Consider the following 20495-nt stretch of genomic DNA (forward strand, 5'->3'; position numbering starts at 1 on the left):
CTTTCCACTTTAGTCATGGTATGAGTCACTTACTGTGTTTGAAACATATTGAAACCAGCAACCAAAACAACATATTTACTTTGCATTTCTGGACCTGATAAAGTGATTAGACTTTAAGTTTCTAAAGCACAACGTTATCTTCCTAGGTATTTTCTTGGAAGAGCAGGTTTTGGCTCTAAAGGATGTTTGGTCTCTATGAAGTCAAGGATGAATGTTTTTTTTTTTCTTTCAAACCAGTTTTTGTTGGACCTACACCTTGGGTTGCTCCAGATAAGCAGGTGTCATGTCATGAGAGAATACAGTCATGCCACATTCCTCCCAGACATGCCGACCTGATGAATAAGATCAGTTTCTGTCTTTCATTCTTCCTCATTCCTTAGCGTCTGACTGTGGTGAACGCCTCACTTCTGTCTGACCTTTCTTGAGCTGCTACATTCCAGTTTTTTCCAAAAGCTCAGCAACACATGGAATGACTGACTTGTGTTGACTGACTGTGTTTATTTTATGATTATTTTTTTCTTAAACATTGCAGTAATTTTTGAAGGTTATTTCAAAATTTTAAGACAAGAGAATTAATAGACTCGTTGTATCAATTGTCATTTCAAGTTTGTTTTACATGATAGAAATGTAATGCAGTCAATAATTGTAAAACAAGCAATAAACTTTTTATTTTGTTGAATAAAATGAATGAATTACGGTAATTAATTAATTAATCAAATTAATTAAGAATGATGATCATCAAATGTATTGATCAACATTCCCGTTGTTATTAATCAAAGGAAGTTCTAAACAGGCAGGTTTTTATCCTTGATTAAATGAACCAAGTATTTCAGCAGTTCTGCAGTTTTCTGGAAGTTTGTTTCAGATTTGTGGTGTATAAAAACAGAATGTTGTCCTAGAACTGTTGTCCAGGTGATAGAAAGCAGACTTTGTAACTGTCTTTATGTGTTTCTGAAGGTTCAGGTCCGTGTCCTTCACCATTTTTTTTTGACCTGATTGCTAGTTTCTAGCCGTAATCACTGAAACTGTTTGCTGGTCCAAAGATAAATCTGTTTTGTTTCTGTCCAGCTGGAGAAAGTTGTGGCACATCCACACATTGATTTGTTTTAAGCACAAGATAAACAAGCATAGTCTGTAAAGTTGTGCATCTTGTTATCCATATGAGGATATGGCCTTTAAAGTTTGTTTTACTTTAAAATGCCAAAATTTAAACAAAATGTGATGCAGCTTAGCTTTCACAGTGGCTGAAAACAAAATGATGAACTGTTGAATATGTTTCTTCTTGTAGAAATGTGCATCAGTCCCAGAAAAGCCTTTTTATGTTTATGCTTTTGAAATCTTGTTAATGGAAATAAATTTACTTGAAAATTTCGTCATTTTTTTTTTAATATAAATTAGAAACAATATTTTGAATAATTTATTTTTACTGACAAAAAATAGGAGTGACTAAAATCTTCTTTTGTTTCCATCCACCAGAAAATCCAGACAATCCCTTTGCAATTGGAAGAGGATGGGATTTCCCACCGTGCTTTTGTTTCCTGTGAGAAGAAAACTTCAATCACTTCTCTGCTCTGTCTTCATTGGCCCCTTTTAGTGTCCCACAAAGCTTCTCACCGAGTCATCTGATTGGACCTTCAGACCCCTGTGAGGACTGATCTGCCAATCGCTGTTAGTTTTGGTGAGTGCAGTTTACTCCTCTGAACAGCTGCTGCAGTCACTTAGCTTATTCTGCAGCAGGGGTGTGTGTGAGTGTGTGTTTGTGTTTGCGTGGCCACCCTCCCCTCTATTTCCTCTACAAAATAGACATCCCACCCTCCTTTCCACTCCCATCCCCCTCTTTTTGCACTCTGAGGTTTTTCCCCTAACTCCCACCCTGTCGTAAATACACACTCACACACTCCTGCCACATGAGGCCCAGCAGCAGCCTGCTGTGTGTGAGTCACTGGAGAAAGTTACACTGGTGTGTCTGTGTTTTGCATGCAGCAGCGGCTCTCCTCTGCAGCTCAGCATTCTGAGGACAGCGGGATAAAAAGAGGAGATCTCAGTTCACTGCAGCTGATTCAGGATTTTGCAGAAGGTAATGATAGCCTCCTCACCTATTAGTATTTGTAATAGTCTCTGTTATACAGCATGCTATTGTCAGGTGATGGTGGTGACTTTTATTGGTGCAGCTTATGGCCTTTTTATTATTTATAATTTACTGTTTTGTTCTTGTGAGTTAGATTGTAACTTCATAGAAATAGTTAATTCCCTATACTTCAATATTCAAGATTTAAATTGAATGACATTACATTTTTTAAAGAAATACCTGTTTAATTCTAAAACATTTTTGTAGACTCAATAATGAGTTCTTTATGATATCAAAAGCATAGAATAAACTAAATAAAGTGTTAGTTGGTTGCTTGGCTACATATGAATCAAGCAGTTCATGCTTCCTTTACATTTCTTTAGAGCTTGCGGAAACAAATTGTCAATTGTCAACTCATTTTTCTCTCAGGTTTTCCCCTCAAAACCACAGATCATCCAGCTGAACCACATAATAGCTATTCTGTGACGCTGGTGGCAGCATTTATCACCCTTTAAGCAACTCGTCAGCCTCCTAGTGGCACAGCAAGTGGTGCTTAAGTTAAGCGTAACCATGACAATACCTTCCCACTGTCTGTATGCTTGTGGGAAGTCACCAGTAAACAATGACCCGTTATCTCTTGCCATCTGCTGTGTTACTGAGTAACAAATGTCTGTTTCAAATGAATTATTATTATCCATATAAGTTGTGATTGTATTGCAAAAAAAATCATTAGATAATTGTTACAATTACATTAACTTTTCTTTCTTTTGTCACGTTCAGAAGGTAGTAGCTAAATGATTGAAAGTGGATTTATTATGACTAAAGAGCTGCCTTAGTGGTATATTAAGTAGATGTGAAACAGATGTTGTAATGCAAAATAAGTCCACAGTCCAGCCATCCTCCCCATCTGTAAATCTGTTGGTGTTGCAATATTTCTTCTCTGCAAAAATGATGAAGACCATGCATACAGCTGTTTCATATTTTGTTGTAAATATGCAGGTTTTGATGTGGGCTGTTGAGACGGCACAGCTGTGAAAACACAGAAGAGAATGTGAGGCTGCTTTCATATGTGATTTTCTGAGAAATATTCAGTCCTCTGTACTTTTGGGAGTCAGACTTCTTGTCCAACAGATATATTGACTGATTTCTGGTGGCATATTTATTTTCTCTCACTCTATTCTCCAAAAATAAAAGATTTTTTGTGAGCACACAGCTTGAATTCAGAGTTATTAAAGCATAAAGCATATGGATAGAGGGGTGCTGCCTGAGTATTTTTTATCCCTGTTTCAATTGCAATACAAGCCCAAATCCAGTTCTACGACTATAGCTTAACCTTTCAGCTAAAAGTAATTAAAAACGCAGTAGGTTTATAGTTCACTAAAATAACACGCTACATTTCATCAGTGTTCCTTGTTAATGCTGTCATTGCGCCCCACTTACTTGATTAAGAATGTATTTGAGATACTTTTGTTCCCTCTGCTACATAAATGTTTGTTCCTGCAGATTAACATTAATATGCTGTTCCAGCAAAGCTTGGTGACAATGTATCAATATAACTTTTACTTCCAAAGAATTATCTGACCATTCTATAAATTGGCTTCTAAAATATTTCTGTTTAGTTGCAGTTAATTGTGTGGCTACAAAATCTATAGAACATGCTGTTCTTCTGCTCTAAATAGTTACTTTAAATTTTGTAATATTTAATATTTATAGGTATGATGACAAGCTCCTAGTTGTGAAATGGTAACAAAGTTCTTTCTTGATACATAGTGGTAGCTTCAGAATCTTTTCTTTTGCTCACCAAAATAATGTGCATGGTCATAATACAGTGTTGTGTAAGCTGGTCATAACACTGCACACCAACAACAGTGATCGGTAGAGGAGTGTAGTTCTGAACTATAATACCCATCATTTAAAAAAGACTTGGATTATTACGCTGAACTGATTCTTGGGATTGGTTCAACTTCCAATACAGGTCTTGATTATTAGTTGGAAGTGACTTGCTATCTACAGTGACTTATTTAGTAAAAGGTAGTATTTTATTTTTTCTTTAATTGTGCTAAAGCTTTGAATATTTGGACACTATTGGGTTTCTGTAAGTCTGCTAATTTCAGGAAAACATGGCAAAGTTCTGAATATGAACATCCAGGTTTCTGATCGTTAATAAATTTAGGGTATTTTTACAGTCTGTTTAAAGATGAGATTTACTTTTTGAAGTTGCACCTTTTTGGATCTATTTAATGATTATGAAGTCTCCAGTAAAAGTATTTTATTATTTTTTTAAATGTTGAAGACAACAATAAAATGTGTATAAAATAGATTAAGACAGCTTGTGGTGTTTTTTCTTGACAGCAATCTCCATCATGGAAGTGTCCGGTAGACCAAACACATCGCCCTTCAAACTCCACAAATCAGCGTCTACTCCTCTCCGCTATTCGGGTGCAGTGAAGAAGGTTGCCAAGAAAAATCAAACAAAGGAAAGTGGAAATAAAGAGAAGGACAAACAAGTTGAATATGACAATGCTAGCTCTGAAGAGGAGACAGCAGAAGATTTAGTGCTTAAACCAACTACTGATTCCTCAGAACTTGCAGTTGCAGGTGCTCATCGAATAAGTTTAAGACTTCCCTCAGAGGACAGTTTCTCAGAGGAAACCTTGGTGTCAGAGGAGAGGTTGGCAGAGGAAGCCAAAAAGAAGAGTGAAGAGGAGGAAGCAGCAGCAAAAGAGAGGCAAGCTCAGAGACAGGTGATGGCCATCGAAGAGCTTGTCCAGTCAGAGAAGAGTTACCTCAAAATGCTGCAGATCTGCACTGTAAATATCAGGAACAGCTTAAACAACCTCCAGGTAAGAATAAATAGCATGTAACTACATTTTTATGAAATATAGTAATAAAGATACTCAAAAAGATTAGGGAATATAGATTATTCACATTTTTGGGTTGTTTACAGCCATAGTTAGGAAGTAACTTATTACACTTACTTGAGTAACTATTTTTAAAAAATGTACTTTCAGAAGTATTTTTACTAATTTTATTATGAAGTATCATTGCTTTTACTTGAGTAAAATTTCTGGATACTCTGACCTTTGTGAGTAACTTCACTGAATGAAGAACAAATGTGTTTTAACCAAAAATTCACCAGATACAGACAGACACCTGCAGCTTTCGTTAAAGTTTTATTAGTTTTTTATTGAAAGAAACTGATTTGGAAAAATGTTTCTTTTGCCTGATTTTATTTTGTGCTTAGGGTATTTATATAAAGTGGTTTTCTTTTTGGTCTTTAAAATACCAAAATTTCCTCGTAACTTTGTATTTTGGTCTGTCTGATGATGGCATTTTTAAATACTAAATAATTGATCCTTTGATCTGTTGCTCAGTATTTGAGTAACGTTTTACCAAATACTATTTTTTACTCTTACTTGAGTAATTTGTTGGTTGGCTACTTTGTACTTTTAATTGAGCAAAAATATCTGGAAGTAGTGCTATTCTTACTTGAGTAAAATTTTTGTAATCTACCCACCTCTGTTTATACTATTAATTTTTTTTCTGTAAGCTGTAAAATCTGAACATTTTACTGCCAGCCACTCACATAATTACCAACTTACAGTTGGAAAAGCAAGAAGCCCCAACAAACACTTTGGCGACATTAAAACTTTCTTCCTGTAAAACTTTGTTAAAAGACAGTCAGATGTTATTTCAGTTTATATCAGGTTTCCTTCTTGTCATGGGAAGTGTTATAGTTTTAGATACATTTAGACATTCTATGTAATTGTAAATGTATATGTGAAAAAAAAAAAACTCTTAGATCATATTCAAATCTGGCACTAACATCTGTCCTGGGGATCATATTACACTGGGAAAGCACCAAAGACAGATGAAAAGGTGACTTACGTATGGCGATATTTGGAGAGGAAAGCGACCCATCTTGGGACACTTTGGACCACCCACTGATCTAATATTTTCTCTCATATTCCATTTTTCCAAATCCACAATTTAAATTTATCAAAAACATTTGCTGTAAATAGGTCTAATCAGGCAAATGTGAACAATTTGTCTAAACAATTTGAATTTGCATTCTGTAACTATTAGTTGAATTATGGTACTCATCCCCAGTAAGTATCTTAAATTACCTGATATCTAGTGATTTATACTCTCCTCTTTTTATTCAGACCTTAAAATTATAGATCTGAATAATTATTTATCTAGAAACATTATTTGTTTATTGTAGTGAAAAGACCACCAAGCCAAAGTTTTTCAAGGTTTTCAAATTAAATAGAAGTTTTAATGTAGATTTACCTTACTAGATATGCCAGGGTCTGATCATTTATGACTGACTGTTTATTATTACTTTCCATAACTGCTTTATTATCCCTTGATCCATTAATTTTATTACTTTATTTGATTAGCAAATGCTGTGTCTGAGTATTAAGGACTCAGCAGTCTAGTTATATTTTTTGCATTCCAGTAATGTACAAGTATATCAAACGGGGTGGGTAAAAAGTTGATTTTAAGCTGTAATAACCCCAAAATAATTTTATTTTGAAGTTGCTGTGCACAATCATAAAGGTCTGCTGCAGCTTCCTAATGACTTGCCATTTTCAGCTTTTCATTACCGCTGAGGAATTGCTTATTACAGCAAAATAATAATTTATTATTCCCGCAGTAATGAAATGAAGCCTCATAAAACATAATCATATTAAGGTTTATATGGTGATGGATGAGCCTGAAGATGAAGAAAGAGAATGAGCAGGAAATGAAAAGACCTTGCAGTGCTAGTGAAGGAATGAAATTATCTGGTGGAGTCATTATGTTTTAGTGAAGATTTTTCTTATGGGAATAAAATATGAAAGAAATGAGAAAGGCATAAAAATACATTTAGATGACAATGGACAAAGGATGGAGAGGGCTGCAGGGGCAGCAGAGATGACGGGTGCTGAAAAACAGAAAACAGCCACATAAATACAGCCATTGTATGACAGACAAGTCTCCTGTTTTCTCTAGAAATGTGCACATTGTTCTGTTTGCCGCCAGGGTTTGTGCCCACTCTGCTCTCATTTGACTGAAATGGAGAGGGACAACATGTTTTTTCAGCTTCTGCTATTAATTCCTATCTATCTATTTTTTAAAACTGAATATGACTTCACAGTTGTAAAACATGCGTGACATCACCAGATTTAAACTGTGCAGTAATACAATCTGAATTAAGTGTAATGAAGTGTGGCTGCTGTACACTTTACTTGTCATGTTCATCTTGACAACAACTGGACAGCAAAGTAGACAAATTAGATTTCTGCAGACACAACTAAACCAAAACTTAGAATTATAATTGCTTATTTGGAAGAACAATTACTTGAATTACTTCCATCTGTTTTAGAAAGTGACTTAAGACAGATAGAAGCAAATTAGAAAGATTTTATTCACATAAAAATCTTAAAATTGTGGCATGCGTCTTATTTAGTCTCGTTTACTGTATCACCTAATAAAAGTGGAACCAACTGGATGGAGTTCTTTATTCTGCAATATAAACTCTATATACATACAGTTGTGCTGTGAAAAACAGTATTATATAGTTCAAGGAACACAGCAGTAAGGTGGAGAAAGCTTGGAGCTTAACAGATCACCTTATCAACTTATCAGGCTCTCATTGTTCACTATTCAAAAATAGTTTCACACAACTGCAAACCTACAAAGGCATAGCTACCATCCCATCTGTCTGGTTAGACAATAAGAGCATCAATCAAGGTGGTGTCCAAAATGTCTAGTTGTGGAGGAGCTGCAGAGATCCACATTAGTCATGTACTGCATGACTTGGGGAAAAGGTTTGAGCAAGTTGAAACAAAGCCTGTTGTCGGTTTACAATATATGAGATGCAGTGGACATGTTGCAGAAGATGGTCTTTGACATATGAAGTTATTACATTTTGACTTTGATATAAATTTCAGCGTCAGAATGTTAGTCTGAGGGTTTTCTTAAATGCAAAAGTGTGTTACGAGCTTCTGCCAAAAGGTAAAAAAATGGGGATACAAAGAAAAACTCTATTTGTCACATCTACAGCCAATAACTCTGTTTTATAAGTATATGGCTATGTAAATATAATGCTAGCCAGCTTTTAAAAAGTGCATAAAGAAAAAGTGCAAGATATACATTGTGTCCATGCTACAATAAGGAGGATAATTTATGACTTTAATAGTTTAGCATATTTCACCCAAGATATGTATATGCAATATATCTTGCAAACTTATCTTTTTCTGCAGCATAGAAAAGTTAATCAGGGTTTTATTTGTTTTTTAAAGTTGTTTTCATCTCATATTCTCCAAAGCCTCCTCCACCAGACCTGGACAGTCTGTTTCTGTACACAGAGGAGGTGATGAATGTGTCAAGCCGCCTCCTCAGCAAGTTGGAGCAGAAGCAGCTCAAGCCTCAAGACCCAGAATTTCTAGAAAATCTCTGTAAGTCACCCAAACCTTTTGTTGTTCCCAATTAAGCAACATTCAAAGAGAAATATGTTCATATTACAGTGAGACTATTCTAAGTGCTAGACTAACTGCAGTTTCAGTGAGAACATGGTGCCCAAGGATTTACTGTATAAAACTTTGAAAGGTTGAAAGATGAAAAGTTGAAAATGTTCTTCCTGTGATAGTTTTCATGTATTTCTGTTTGTCAACTAAATATCTTCCACAATTTACTTTATGCTGGTGATTTAATATGTACAATCCTTTTTTTTCAATATGCAACCTCTTCTCTTACAACATTTCTAAGGTCAGAGCATACAGAGGAGTGGGAGTAATTATAGAGGGCTGTAATTAACATATACCCACGAGATGTATTTTTTCTCAACCATTAAAAAAAGTTAATAACAGTTGAATTACCTTATTACCCTTAGCTGTATCTTAGCTGTATCTTTACCCTCTATGTGATTCTTGTATGTTAAATCGTAGCGTACTTATGCATTTTGTTTTTCCTGGCAGGTGCATCATTCCTCAGCCTCTCCTCTGAAATCGAAGCAGCATACAAAGAATACTTGTGGAACTACAATCATGTCTCATTAGTGGAGAATGACTACAAACAGAACGAGGCACTTTGGAGTGACATTATTAAAGTCGTAAAGTCAGCAGCGTGAGTTTCAAATAGCAAGCTGGTCTTTAATAGAGCTTGTTTTTCATTAAAGTTACATAGTCTTACTGTTTTTTTCCCACCCCAGACCTGAAGTCAATGCCACCTCTCTGAGTTTCTTCTTGGTAATGCCAGTGCAGCGGATTGCGCGATATCCTCTCCTACTGCAGACCATCCAGAAGCACACTGACCCCTCTCACCCAGCGTACGCCCTCCTGGAGCAGACTGCTAACACCTCCATCGCCTTGAACTGCAATATCAATGAGTACAAACGGTTCAGAGAAGTTGGTAAGACAGTTTTTGCTTACACATACAGAGTATTGCAATGTATTTTGTCACTACCACATTTTTACTGTATTTTATTGGGATTTTATATGAAAGAAAGTAGCTCATAATTATGAGGTTTTAACTCATTCTTCTTTACAAAACAGCTCAAGCTCAGTGAGAGTGGATAAAGACATATATGAATACGTTTTCATCAATATTTAGGAATTTCTTACTTAAAACAAGCTCTTAAAGTTCAGTTTGGTCTTATTTCAAGTGTACTAAAATATTTTCACTAGAAACTAGACAAATATTTAGATTTTATTTAGGGGTATCTGAGTAAAGAGGCCTGAATACAAATGATAACTACATCTTCTGAATGATTTCCACTTCATAATGATGTACTGATTTGTTTTAGACTATGACATAAAATCCCAATAAAATGCTTTGAAATTTGTAGATGTTGCAAAATGCAGATGGTCTAGGTACTTTTAGATACTTTTGTAATGTTCTAGAAATGGGAAGAGTAAAGATTTAATCTAGTTTAATTTTAAACACTCATAAAAGAAGCTGTGAGATAATGTTTCTAATGTTTTACAGCCGATAAATACAAGAAGACTGAAAACCTGACCATCATGGACAAGATCAACCGGCTCAGCACACACAGCATCGCAAAGAAGACTGCAAGGTTCAGTCAGTACATCAAACATGAGACTGGAATGGCACCAAAGGTAGGAACCAAGATGACTTCCAGTACCACATCAGGTATTAGACAGAGCAGCCCAACCCACAAGGATGAATGAAGCAACACATGAGAGGGTAATTTCAAAACAAATAGCCTTGAAGCAGTAAAATACCTTTACCAGTGCACACCTTATCTCTAGCTGTGCCTCATTAGTTAATGATCCACAAGAGAAAGGTATGAACTGACCTGTTATTGAGCCAACATTATAGAATAAAAGTCTGGATAATCATCTGGAATCCAGCTTTTACCAACAGAGTTCAAAGCTTTGAAATAAATATTTCTCATCTGGAAAAAGAAGTTTCTGATTACTCCACCAGAATGGGACTTGAATCTAAAATAATAATAAAGTTTCTGAGGTTTGTTTGGACAAAAAAAGCATAACACATCAGAGCATTGCTTGATTGTAGTTATTTGCAACACTTTGCAGAGCAGCCTTAAAGGGAAAGAACATGAAAAACACCCTGGATGTGGTAGTTTAAGTTTCCACCAGCACAGTATTTGTAGAAACACACCCTGTAGGTGGAAACTTATGTTGGGAAATATGTTTCCACACCAGAGTTACAAGTATACTCCTGGATAGGAATTCAACACAGATTTAGCAATATTGGACCCTTTTTGACATCCCATCACTTAAATAGATAAATAGATGTAAATATGGCTTGTTTGTGTGATTTTTCTCTGCATAATCAAAATATAATTTCTGCTCAGAGGAAGAAAAAGATTATCAGGGCAGAAGTTCTACATAAAGGACAATAAAAACAGACTTCACAAATATTCATAACATATTTGTAAAATCACTCTTGCTTTTATTAGGCCCGAGCAGCAAAGCGCTGCGAAGGCCTATTGTATCTGTACTGTTTATTATTATTATTCTTCCCACCTCTTCGTGTGCCTTTTTGGGGGCTTTATCATATTCAAAAACTCACCAAACTTGGCGGAGGCGTCTAGGCGGTTTAAAAATTTTGAATTTTAAGGTCGTTGCAAAAATCGCAAAAAAAATTGCTCAACGCCGGCAACTAGCAATTTTCAACAGACCCATTGCTATTCACTTACTTCATCGTAGAGACTTGAAATTCGGTACAGTTGTAGAGCTCACTAAGACGCTCAGAATTTACAAGTAATGTCATAGTGCAAGTATCGCAGGAAGTCGGCCATTTTGTATTGAAGGTCCATTTTTTACCTCGATTTTGACGTTTACAGCCTTCGTATTTGATCGAACTCCTCCTAGGGATTTTGATTGATCGGCTTCAAACTCGGTCAGTCTGATCATAAGGCATGTCTGATTTAAAGTTATCAAATTGGTGAGTTTTGGAGCATGTTGAAGGGGGGTTACCAGGGGTCAAAGTTCACCTACACGCCATGAAACAAAAACCTCTTATATTTCCTATACAAAAACACATAGAGGGACCAAACTTTCAGTGATTGATCGTCATCGGGTGTCCTATAATACCCTGCAGTGAAATTTTTTTTTTACGTAGGCCACGCCCCCTGAGAGCAGGAAGTGTCATGTTTTACTGTGAACGGTCGCTATCTTAGCCCTTTGACCTAATCAACATGAAACAGTGTCCAGAGACAGAAAACATATTGGTGTGTTGTGGATTCCAACCCCGACCGGCTGCGATGAAGCAGGTGGGTGTGGCGGCGTTGCGAACGCCGTCGAATTTCGTTTGGCTCTGAATTCCACAGTTTCGGGGTGAGCTGCTCCAAACTCACTAGGATGGATCCTTATCCACCCGCCAACAGAAATCCATAGCGATATTTGGTGGGCGTGGCCTAATTTCTCTACATCGCCCCCTAGAATATTTTAAAAAATCAGCCCCACGCGATGCTTTAACTTAGAATTACGAAACTTGGTACACATGTGTATCTTGTCAGGACGTACAAAAAAGTCTCTTGGAGCCATGCTCTAAACCCAACAGGAAGTCGGCCATTTTGGATTGAAGGTCCATTTTGGGCCCTGTTGTGGCCGTTTACAGCCTTTGCATTTGATCGAACTCCTCTTAGGGATTTCGATTGATCGGCTTCAAACTCGGTCAGTCTGATCATAAGGCATGTTTGATTTAAAGTTATCAAATTGGTGACTGTATGAGCTTGGTGAAGGGGGGTTACCAGGGGTCAAAGTTCACCTACTCGCCATGAAACACGAAACTCTTATATATCCTGCACAGAAACTCACAGAGACACCAAACGTTCAGTGATTGATCATCAATAGGTGTCCTAAAATACCCTGTGGTGAAATTATGACATCGCTTAGGCCACGCCCCCTGAGAACAGGAAGTGTCATGTTTTACTGTGAACGGTCGCTATCTTAGCCCTTTGACCTAATCAACATGAAACTGTGTCCAGAGACAGAAGACATGTTGGTGTGTTGTGGATCCAAGCCCTGACCGGCTGCGATGAAGCAGCTGGGTGTGGCGGCGTGGCGAAGTGACCTGTAACGCCGATGCCATACGTTTGCTTCTAGATTCCACATGTTTCGACCGAGCTGCACCAAACTTGGCCTGACTCATCCTGGTGTGATGCCTGACAATACTATGTCATCATATTATGACATCATCTAAGCCCCGCCCCCTCAGAATGAATTAGAGAGATCTTCTGTGTAATTACATAATAAACAGTCCATGTTCGTTGTTTGTAGGGCAATGCTGCCCTCTGCTGTCCACTGAAATAGTTTCATTATTTCAGTAATTCGACACCAGAGGGCAGCATTGCCCTACGGAATGACAGTTCAATGTTGAATTAAAGAGGAAAAAATTAAATAATTTGTAATTCTAACACAAAAACTCACAGAGACACCAAAGTTTGAGTTATTGATCATCCTCTTGTGTAGAATAATATCCAATGGTCAAATGATGACATCACGTAGGCCACGCCCTCTGACAACAGGAAGTCTTGTATTTTACTGTGAACGGTCGATAGCTTCTGCACCAAACTTTGCACGAGTGACCCTGGTGGGATCCTTGACGACCCTATGTCATCATATTATTACGTCATCTAAGCCCCGCCCCCTCAGAACAGGAAGTGCCGTTTTTTTACTTGGAAAGCTCCGTTTATGGCTCTTTTGACCTAATCAAGATGATTCGGATGATAAACTCTGTCAATGCTCGCTGCTGGCTGAACCGTGTGGGCGTGGCCAAATGGCGAATATCAGTCCCTCGCCATATGCATACGTTTGGCTCTTATTCAGGCATAGATCATCCGATTGGCGCCAAACTGTATATGTATGACCTTTGTTCACCTCTAAAGAGCCCAACGGGTTTGAAATGTAATTTGGCTCCACTGCGCCCCCTAAGTTAATACATGGGTTGTATCGCCCGGTGGACGGGCGGGGAAAATGCGCGACAGCTTCTGCGGCGGGCGGCGGTGCTGGAAACTGCGGCGGAGCTTCCGCTGTGGGGAGCGGGCTGCGGCTCTGGAAACCGAGCGAGAGCTTCTGCGGTGGCCGGAACCCCCGCGGTGGCTAATAGGCCGGAGCGGCGCTTGCTGCGAGGGCCGCCCGAGGCTGCTTGCAGCTTTAATTCCCTTTTATAATTGTGAATAAAAGCTTGACCATGCTGTTATAAGAATGAAAGATTAGTACATATTTTAAGTCCAACTTCTTACAATATTGAGTTAAATTTATGCATCCAAAGTAATTCTTTTGAGTACTTGCCATTAACATAAGTAGATGGATCCTGTGATGTTACTTTATGACAAAATGTGGAAAAAAGCTCTGGTTACATCAGGGGAAGACACCACAAACCGTATTGGCCTTTCAGTTCCATCTGCAAAATCACAGTTGCTATAGTAACCCCAATATGTTCAGCATCTGTATTGCAACAGTGATAGACTGGCTGCAACTCCAACACTACTTCTTTTCAAAACAGCAAGCAGCTATCTTTTGCAACCATGTTTTAATGTTTTAATATCTATGCATGGAATTGCACACAGGTGGATTTAATAACTGTTCATCATATCTGAAACCTGTAGCTCTTGAGCCACTAGTGGCTCTTCATATCAGGTTTGATCAATTTGTTAGTTTTTTGATAGATAATTTGTGAATAATTGCAGCAAATTTCCACAAGGAACTACGGTAGTACTATTTTTTTAATCTACTTCTTGGTCATTAGGTTTGAAATTTGTATGCTTTCAAAATCAGTAATAATCTTTATGTAGGGCAAAATTGTGTGCCCAAGCAAAAATTGTGACTTTGATTTCGAGATCTCACATTGCACAGACACTAAATATATATAAATACATTTCAGAGAAAATAAAATAAGGATTTTTTCATAGCATTTTTCAGGAATGTCATCATCCCATAGAAGAAAATGTATCCATCCTGGATTGCATTGCTGCAAAAATGTTGTCTTTCTGTGCTTTAAAACATAAAAACATAAATAAAATTATTCTTCTTTAAGTATGAATACAAATTTTCTTTCGCAGATATTTACAAAAAATTATAAGCAGTATTTTTTTTCAAAAGATCGTGTTACATTTGCATTTCTAAACAAGTTGTATTTAGCAAGACTGGGGACAAAATGGGTCTTTCAGTTCTAAAGATTGTGCACCCTTGACTTGTATGAACAGTAAACAAATATTACTGTGCTGTCATGCACTCATGCACATTTTACTGTATTTTCTTCTTGTGTTATTTTGCAGCTGGTGGATGAAGAGTTTGATACCCTCGAAGGTTTCTTTAACATTCTGGAATATGGGATCCTGGTGCTTCTGGAGAATGTGGAAACTTACCTTTTCCACCTACAGGTAATTCTACCGTAGACAAATAATAGTAGGAATGTGTAATTTTCAGCTCTAATCAGATATCCTCCATAAGAGTAAAGCTAATTATTATAATGCGTGACATGGAGGAATGAAGATTAACATATATTAGACATACACTTTGCCCTTCATGCAGTGGATCCTGGGCATAATAACCCCTTATTATCTGTTGTTTGCCCTTGACCAAATCTAGCTGCAAGACAGAAACTGAATGTAAAACACGTGTTTCTTTGTTTACAGTCACATTGATGGGTCATCACATTCCTAACTCATAATCTACTTACCTTCCTCCAGGCTGCTTTGTGTAATTTCTGACATGCCATTTGAGAATTATTTGAAAATATTTTAGAAATACATTTTCCTTATAACTATTTTAACTATTTTCTGCTCCTTCAATTTGTCAAATGTCACAGCAACAGATTGAGGTGATTCACATTGATCTAAATAATTTCAGTTAAAAGTGAAAAAGTACCACATGTTCATTTCTGAAGCTCAAACTGGACCAACCGACTCACATACTGGAACTTTCCAGTCCAGTAGCTGTGGCTGGAGAAGTTGAATATGAATAAACATTTTCCTGCTGCCATTTGAGTCACACTGAGTAAAACCTGGAGCTCATTTTAGGACAAACACTAGAGTCCAGTGTTTTACAGTCTAAAATTATTATCTCTGTAGATTTTTTTTCTACTTATTGTCCTATGTCTTTTTTGTTTAACATTTCCTTCCTATCCGTTTTTCTGTTTTTTCACCATTCTCTGTCTTGGATGTATTTTACCAGGAATATTATTTTATAACAAGGCCATTATTACTTTCAAAGTGATTTTTTAAAAAATGTATTCCTTTACAGCTTGTTGCTTCAGCAACTACTCAAACTTTTAATGTTTCTTTCCACAGAAACATAATTGAATAAACTAATTGAGATTTAAATGTTTACATGTTGGTCTGCAGAGGCTCCTGGAATGTAAGACAGAAGAGTTTGACTTTGACATGGATGGCGAAAAGGCCCCTATTTGCTACAAGGAGATCCATACTGCACTCAGACAGTGGATCCTTCCAATGTTTGTAAGTCATATCAAGGGAATTAGAGCAACTACAGAAAAAATTCAAAATATTCCTCAATAAAAATTAAAAAAATTAAATAAATAAACAATCCATTCTGAAAGTTCTCAATATTTGATACATGATATAAGAAGTGTTTGACATCAACTTTTACTCTTGCCAATTTTTTCAGGAAAAACGGATGAGGACCCTGATTCACAAGCCACTCTGTGAACTGCGGGACATGCTGGTGGGACCGAAGAACCTGATTAGAAAAAGACTCCACAAGCTGCTTGACTATGAAGTGATAGAGGGAAAACCCAAACTGAGCTACGAGGAACAGGCTGTGGCCAATGCATACAAGTAATGAAAGACAAATAAAATGGAGTTAATTTACCAGCTGATAGCTGTAAATATTGTAACTAAGTTAATTCAGTTTTAGCTAAACTGTAAATAATGACAAAAAGGCAGGAACACCTTTTCTCCCAGAAATATGGCGTCCAGAAGCCTTTTTGCTACAATGTGGAAAGGAAATCTGCAGATTATGGATTCAGTCTAAAACATCTAAATCACCATTAGAATGTTTCATGTCAAAATTCCTGGGGCGTGCAGTGGTGGCATAGTGGTTAGCGCGATCCATATTTGGAGGCCTTGAGTCCTCGACGCGGCCGTCAGGGGTTCGACTCCCGGACCCGGCGACATTTGCCGCATGTCTTCCCCCTCTCCTTCCCCATTCCTGTCAGCCTACTTTTGTAAAAGGGGACACTAGAGCCCACAAAAAGACCCCCTGGAGGGGAGCCAGTTTTGGCTGGTCATTTTTGCTTTACATACAGCTAAAACCAGATATTTACATACATTGGGGAAAAAGTTTTGTTTTTTTTTTTGCCCCCGCTTGACTTTAAATTAAGCAAAACATTTGCTGTTTTAAGTGAGCTAGGATCACAAGAATTATTTATTTTTGCTAAATGCCAGAATAAAGATTGAGAAAGTTTCCTTTAAGTTTCTTTACATACCGAAGTCCACATGCATTTCCTTACTGCTTGATTTACCTTCCTTTTAAAATGGATGCCATTTGGATATCCTTCTACAAGATTCTCACAGTTTTTAGATTTAGGTTACTTTTTTCCTGTCAACTTTCTCACACACAGTTGAACTCTTCTCTCAAATTTTCTACTGATTTGAGATCAGATTTTTGCGACAGCCACTTAAAAACAGATTTTGTTGTCATTGAGCTTGAGCCACTCTGTTAGTAATGTGATGTTATGCTTGGAGTTGCACTACAGGTACAACCTATTTTTACCCCAAACGTTATCTTTTTGGGGTGATTTCTTTGGATGTTGCTTAATTCAGTGTAATGGTCTTTGCTCATGGAGCTTTTTGTTTTGTAAAGTGCACCAGTTCTTTCTGCAGCAAACACCAACACAACATCATGTTTCTGCTTATACTGGAATGATGTTCGCAGGTTTGAAAGGTTCAACCTTTTTTCTTGAAATGTAACATTATAGCAAAATACTTCATCATCCACAAAAACGTAGGTCTGAATACAAAATATCCACTTTCTTCTGCTGTACTGTCAGAATGGTATTTTTTTGTTGCCATTTTCCAGTTTTGAATTCCACATTTCTTCCCCTTCCCTCTTCACTTCCAGGACAATCAACACATTGCTCCTCAATGAGCTTCCTTGCTTTAATGGCCTCGCTCTGCAGATGATCTGGGGAATGTTGGGGACATTCAGCTGCTTGCACAGAGACCTCGCTGCAGACATGGAGCAGCTCTTTCAAGGCTTTGCACTACAAGTAGAAGCTTCTATACTTAATGATAATGCTGTTAACTAGGCAAATATTTGATACTTTAACACTTATTCACACAAATGTTCTTATCTGCAGCTTCCTCACAGTTCCTGCCATCCAAAGGAATTCCAGGAGTGGGTAGAGACTGCTGTGCTTGAAGGAGCGAGAAATTTGGACATTTTATGCCAAAGTGTGCAAGAAACCCTTAATTCTCCAGTTGTCCAGGTTGAAATCTATTTTTTTATTATTCATTGATAATAATTCTTATTTTTTGGTGACTAATATATTTATGTTAATACAGCTCAGCAACATAACTTTTCCAATGTAGCTGAAACATAAAATGTTGTGGACTTACTGCACTAATTAGCACTGGCAAAAAAAAAAATCCATAACAATATCTTTATCACAATAGAGATGTGATCAGTATCAATAGGTAATACATATGATAGAATATTCATTGAATTTCTATCCAGAACCGTTCAGCATTCTGGGGGATGCAGGCAGAGGAAAGACGTTAGCCAATCTCATGGCTAGCTAAGCTAGGTGTACTTCCTCTTTGGTTACCTAGCAACTCACTCACTCTTTGGTTACCTAGCAACAACCTGTTGAGTAACTTGCGCAGCAGCAGCCGAAGGTTTTGTCACTGTGCCTCATAACTGTTTAAAAATAAAACCAGTCACCAGTTTGGCAGAATTGATCTGATCTGAAATGCTTATATGATGATACGTTTTTTTAGCCATTTTGTCCAGCCATGTAGTTTTTCCAAACTGAACACCTAGTTACCAACTTATTGTAACCAGTTATAATAAGTTTTTCCAAGATGAGCAACTTGTTTTACAAACTGAATGTGTGCAGACCTTTGACCACAACTTGACAGATGCTTCATTTTTGCTACCAAGCTAGCATAAATTATTCCCTTTATACATTGACCATAATTGGGAATGGAGCGACAGGAAAAGGAGCTGCAAGCTTAATTTCAGATTATTTGCATCTGGCACCAAAGGAAGCTCAAAACTCCAAATCACTGCTCGTTTATATGTGGTAATTACATACTTTACTGTTCCTTAGTCACAGCTGGCTGCAATTCCTGCTGTTCTACTTGTTCATCATACTAATTAAAACTTGTCAAACAACTTGCATAAAAATACCTTTTAAGAGAGTGGAATGTACACATCATGTTTTGTTTGAAGCTTACAAAGCATACCTTAAAAAGAAGTGTTTGCTGTCCAACAGGTTTTGCTGAATGAATTTGGGTCACAGGACAGTCAGAACAATGATACCTGTGGCTTTAGGCCATTCTCGTGTGATCATTACTCACTGATCTGCTCAGACTTTTTTAGACTGCTCTGTTTCAGTAAAGGTAAAAACCACATGCAGTAGTATTAAAATCTTTCAAAATGCCCGAAACAATTTCAGTTGGTCTATTCATTTAATTTCTAATTTATGTTTTGCTTTATTTTTTATTCATGTGTGTATTTTTCTATTCTTTCAGCCTCTGAGCCCTTCATGTCAGCGGCTCCTGAAGCATCTAACAGATAAGCACGGCTCCGGTAAGATCTTCCAGGTCACAAACACGGTGGTGGGAACCCGGGACTTCGACCTGAACCTGACCAAGGGGGAGTTTGTTGCCCTTATCAGCGAGTTCGACACCCGCGGAGACAAACGCAGGTGGCTGGTTGATTCAGGAGGTAAAAACTATTTTTATCAGGAACTTGTAAACTTGACTGGCTTAAAAATGAGAAAATTTAACCAATTAAGCTGATGAAAAAAAGTAATTGAGAAAAGAAGCACAGTGGGTCATAAGTGATTTCTTGCTGTGATCAAGTTTTAAAGGGTTGTTTGGGATTTTTTATAGTTTTTATTTTAGTATTCTGCTGCCACCTTTTGGTTGACTTTACACATTACAGTAATGGTTTGCTTTTATGACACAAAACAATTTTATTTTTTTTAACGTTTTATTGGCTCTAGTGGCCTTTATTGGATAGTTAATTGACAGGAAAGTGGGTAATGAGAGAAAGGGAAGACATGCGGCAAAGGTCACCAGGCTGGGAATTGAACCTGCGACAGCCGCGTCAAGGACTAAGGCCTCCATATGTGGGTTGAGCTTAACCCCTGCACCACCACAGCACATCCCATCAATGAATAGCCTTGCATTAAAATGGATTTGGCTTGTAAAATGTATTTTTTTTCTTATTATTAGCAATTAAAAGAGTGCGCTGGATAAATTTCCTGTATAAAATTTAATTCACCAACAAGAGACATAGAGAAACAGTTAAATTTGGCCATCTTTTGTTAATTTGAGAATGTCAGCTTTTTAAATTTTGAATAAAATTGATATTTTTAAATGTGTTTTTAAGATTATTATTATAAGTTAACTCAAATGCTGATTATTTATTTCAATCTGACTGTCTTTAGACCTTAATAAATGTAAAACATATGTTTTAGATCCTCTATAGAAGAAATTATTAATATTATGAAATTTTAAATTGTGTGTTTTCAGCAAAGAGAGGTTATGTTCCTTCATCAAAGCTCATTCGCTATCACCAAGCAGCAGAGGACCCGCCCCCCTCGCCATTCCTTCCTACGTCGGGAAACATGATGGCGTTCAGGAGACACTCCTGCATCCCGGATCCCCAACTCATCCACGTCACAAGTCAGCCTTTATTCCAGGTAATTCACAATTTTACTTTTTTGACCGATTCCACACATTTACCTCATTTGT

At 37.2% G+C, this 20495-nt stretch overlaps 1 protein-coding gene across 5 annotated transcripts in view; it reads left to right on the forward strand.

Annotated features, from left to right (window-relative positions):
- The window catches only part of arhgef37 (Rho guanine nucleotide exchange factor (GEF) 37), a 30246-nt gene that overhangs the window by 2228 nt on the left and 7523 nt on the right, over window positions 1-20495 (forward strand). For 2 of the 5 annotated variants that reach the window (XM_028009006.1, XM_028009007.1), the window contains exons 1-13: window positions 1978-2077; window positions 4421-4911; window positions 8385-8514; window positions 9034-9181; window positions 9267-9466; window positions 10043-10173; window positions 14826-14930; window positions 15894-16007; window positions 16177-16346; window positions 17632-17779; window positions 17870-17998; window positions 19266-19461; window positions 20274-20443. In XM_028009006.1, the coding sequence (XP_027864807.1) occupies window positions 1978-2077; window positions 4421-4911; window positions 8385-8514; window positions 9034-9181; window positions 9267-9466; window positions 10043-10173; window positions 14826-14930; window positions 15894-16007; window positions 16177-16346; window positions 17632-17779; window positions 17870-17998; window positions 19266-19461; window positions 20274-20443 (2232 nt within the window). Of the gene's footprint in view, window positions 1-1476; window positions 1679-1977; window positions 2078-3067; window positions 3120-4420; window positions 4912-8384; window positions 8515-9033; window positions 9182-9266; window positions 9467-10042; window positions 10174-14825; window positions 14931-15893; window positions 16008-16176; window positions 16347-17631; window positions 17780-17869; window positions 17999-19265; window positions 19462-20273; window positions 20444-20495 lie in introns of those variants that run through there. The other 3 variants (XM_028009009.1, XM_028009010.1, XM_028009008.1) reach the window with 3 other exon arrangements.

Source organism: Xiphophorus couchianus, chromosome 23 (genome assembly GCF_001444195.1).
Source record: "Xiphophorus couchianus chromosome 23, X_couchianus-1.0, whole genome shotgun sequence".
Taxonomy (NCBI): Eukaryota; Metazoa; Chordata; class Actinopteri; order Cyprinodontiformes; family Poeciliidae; genus Xiphophorus; species Xiphophorus couchianus.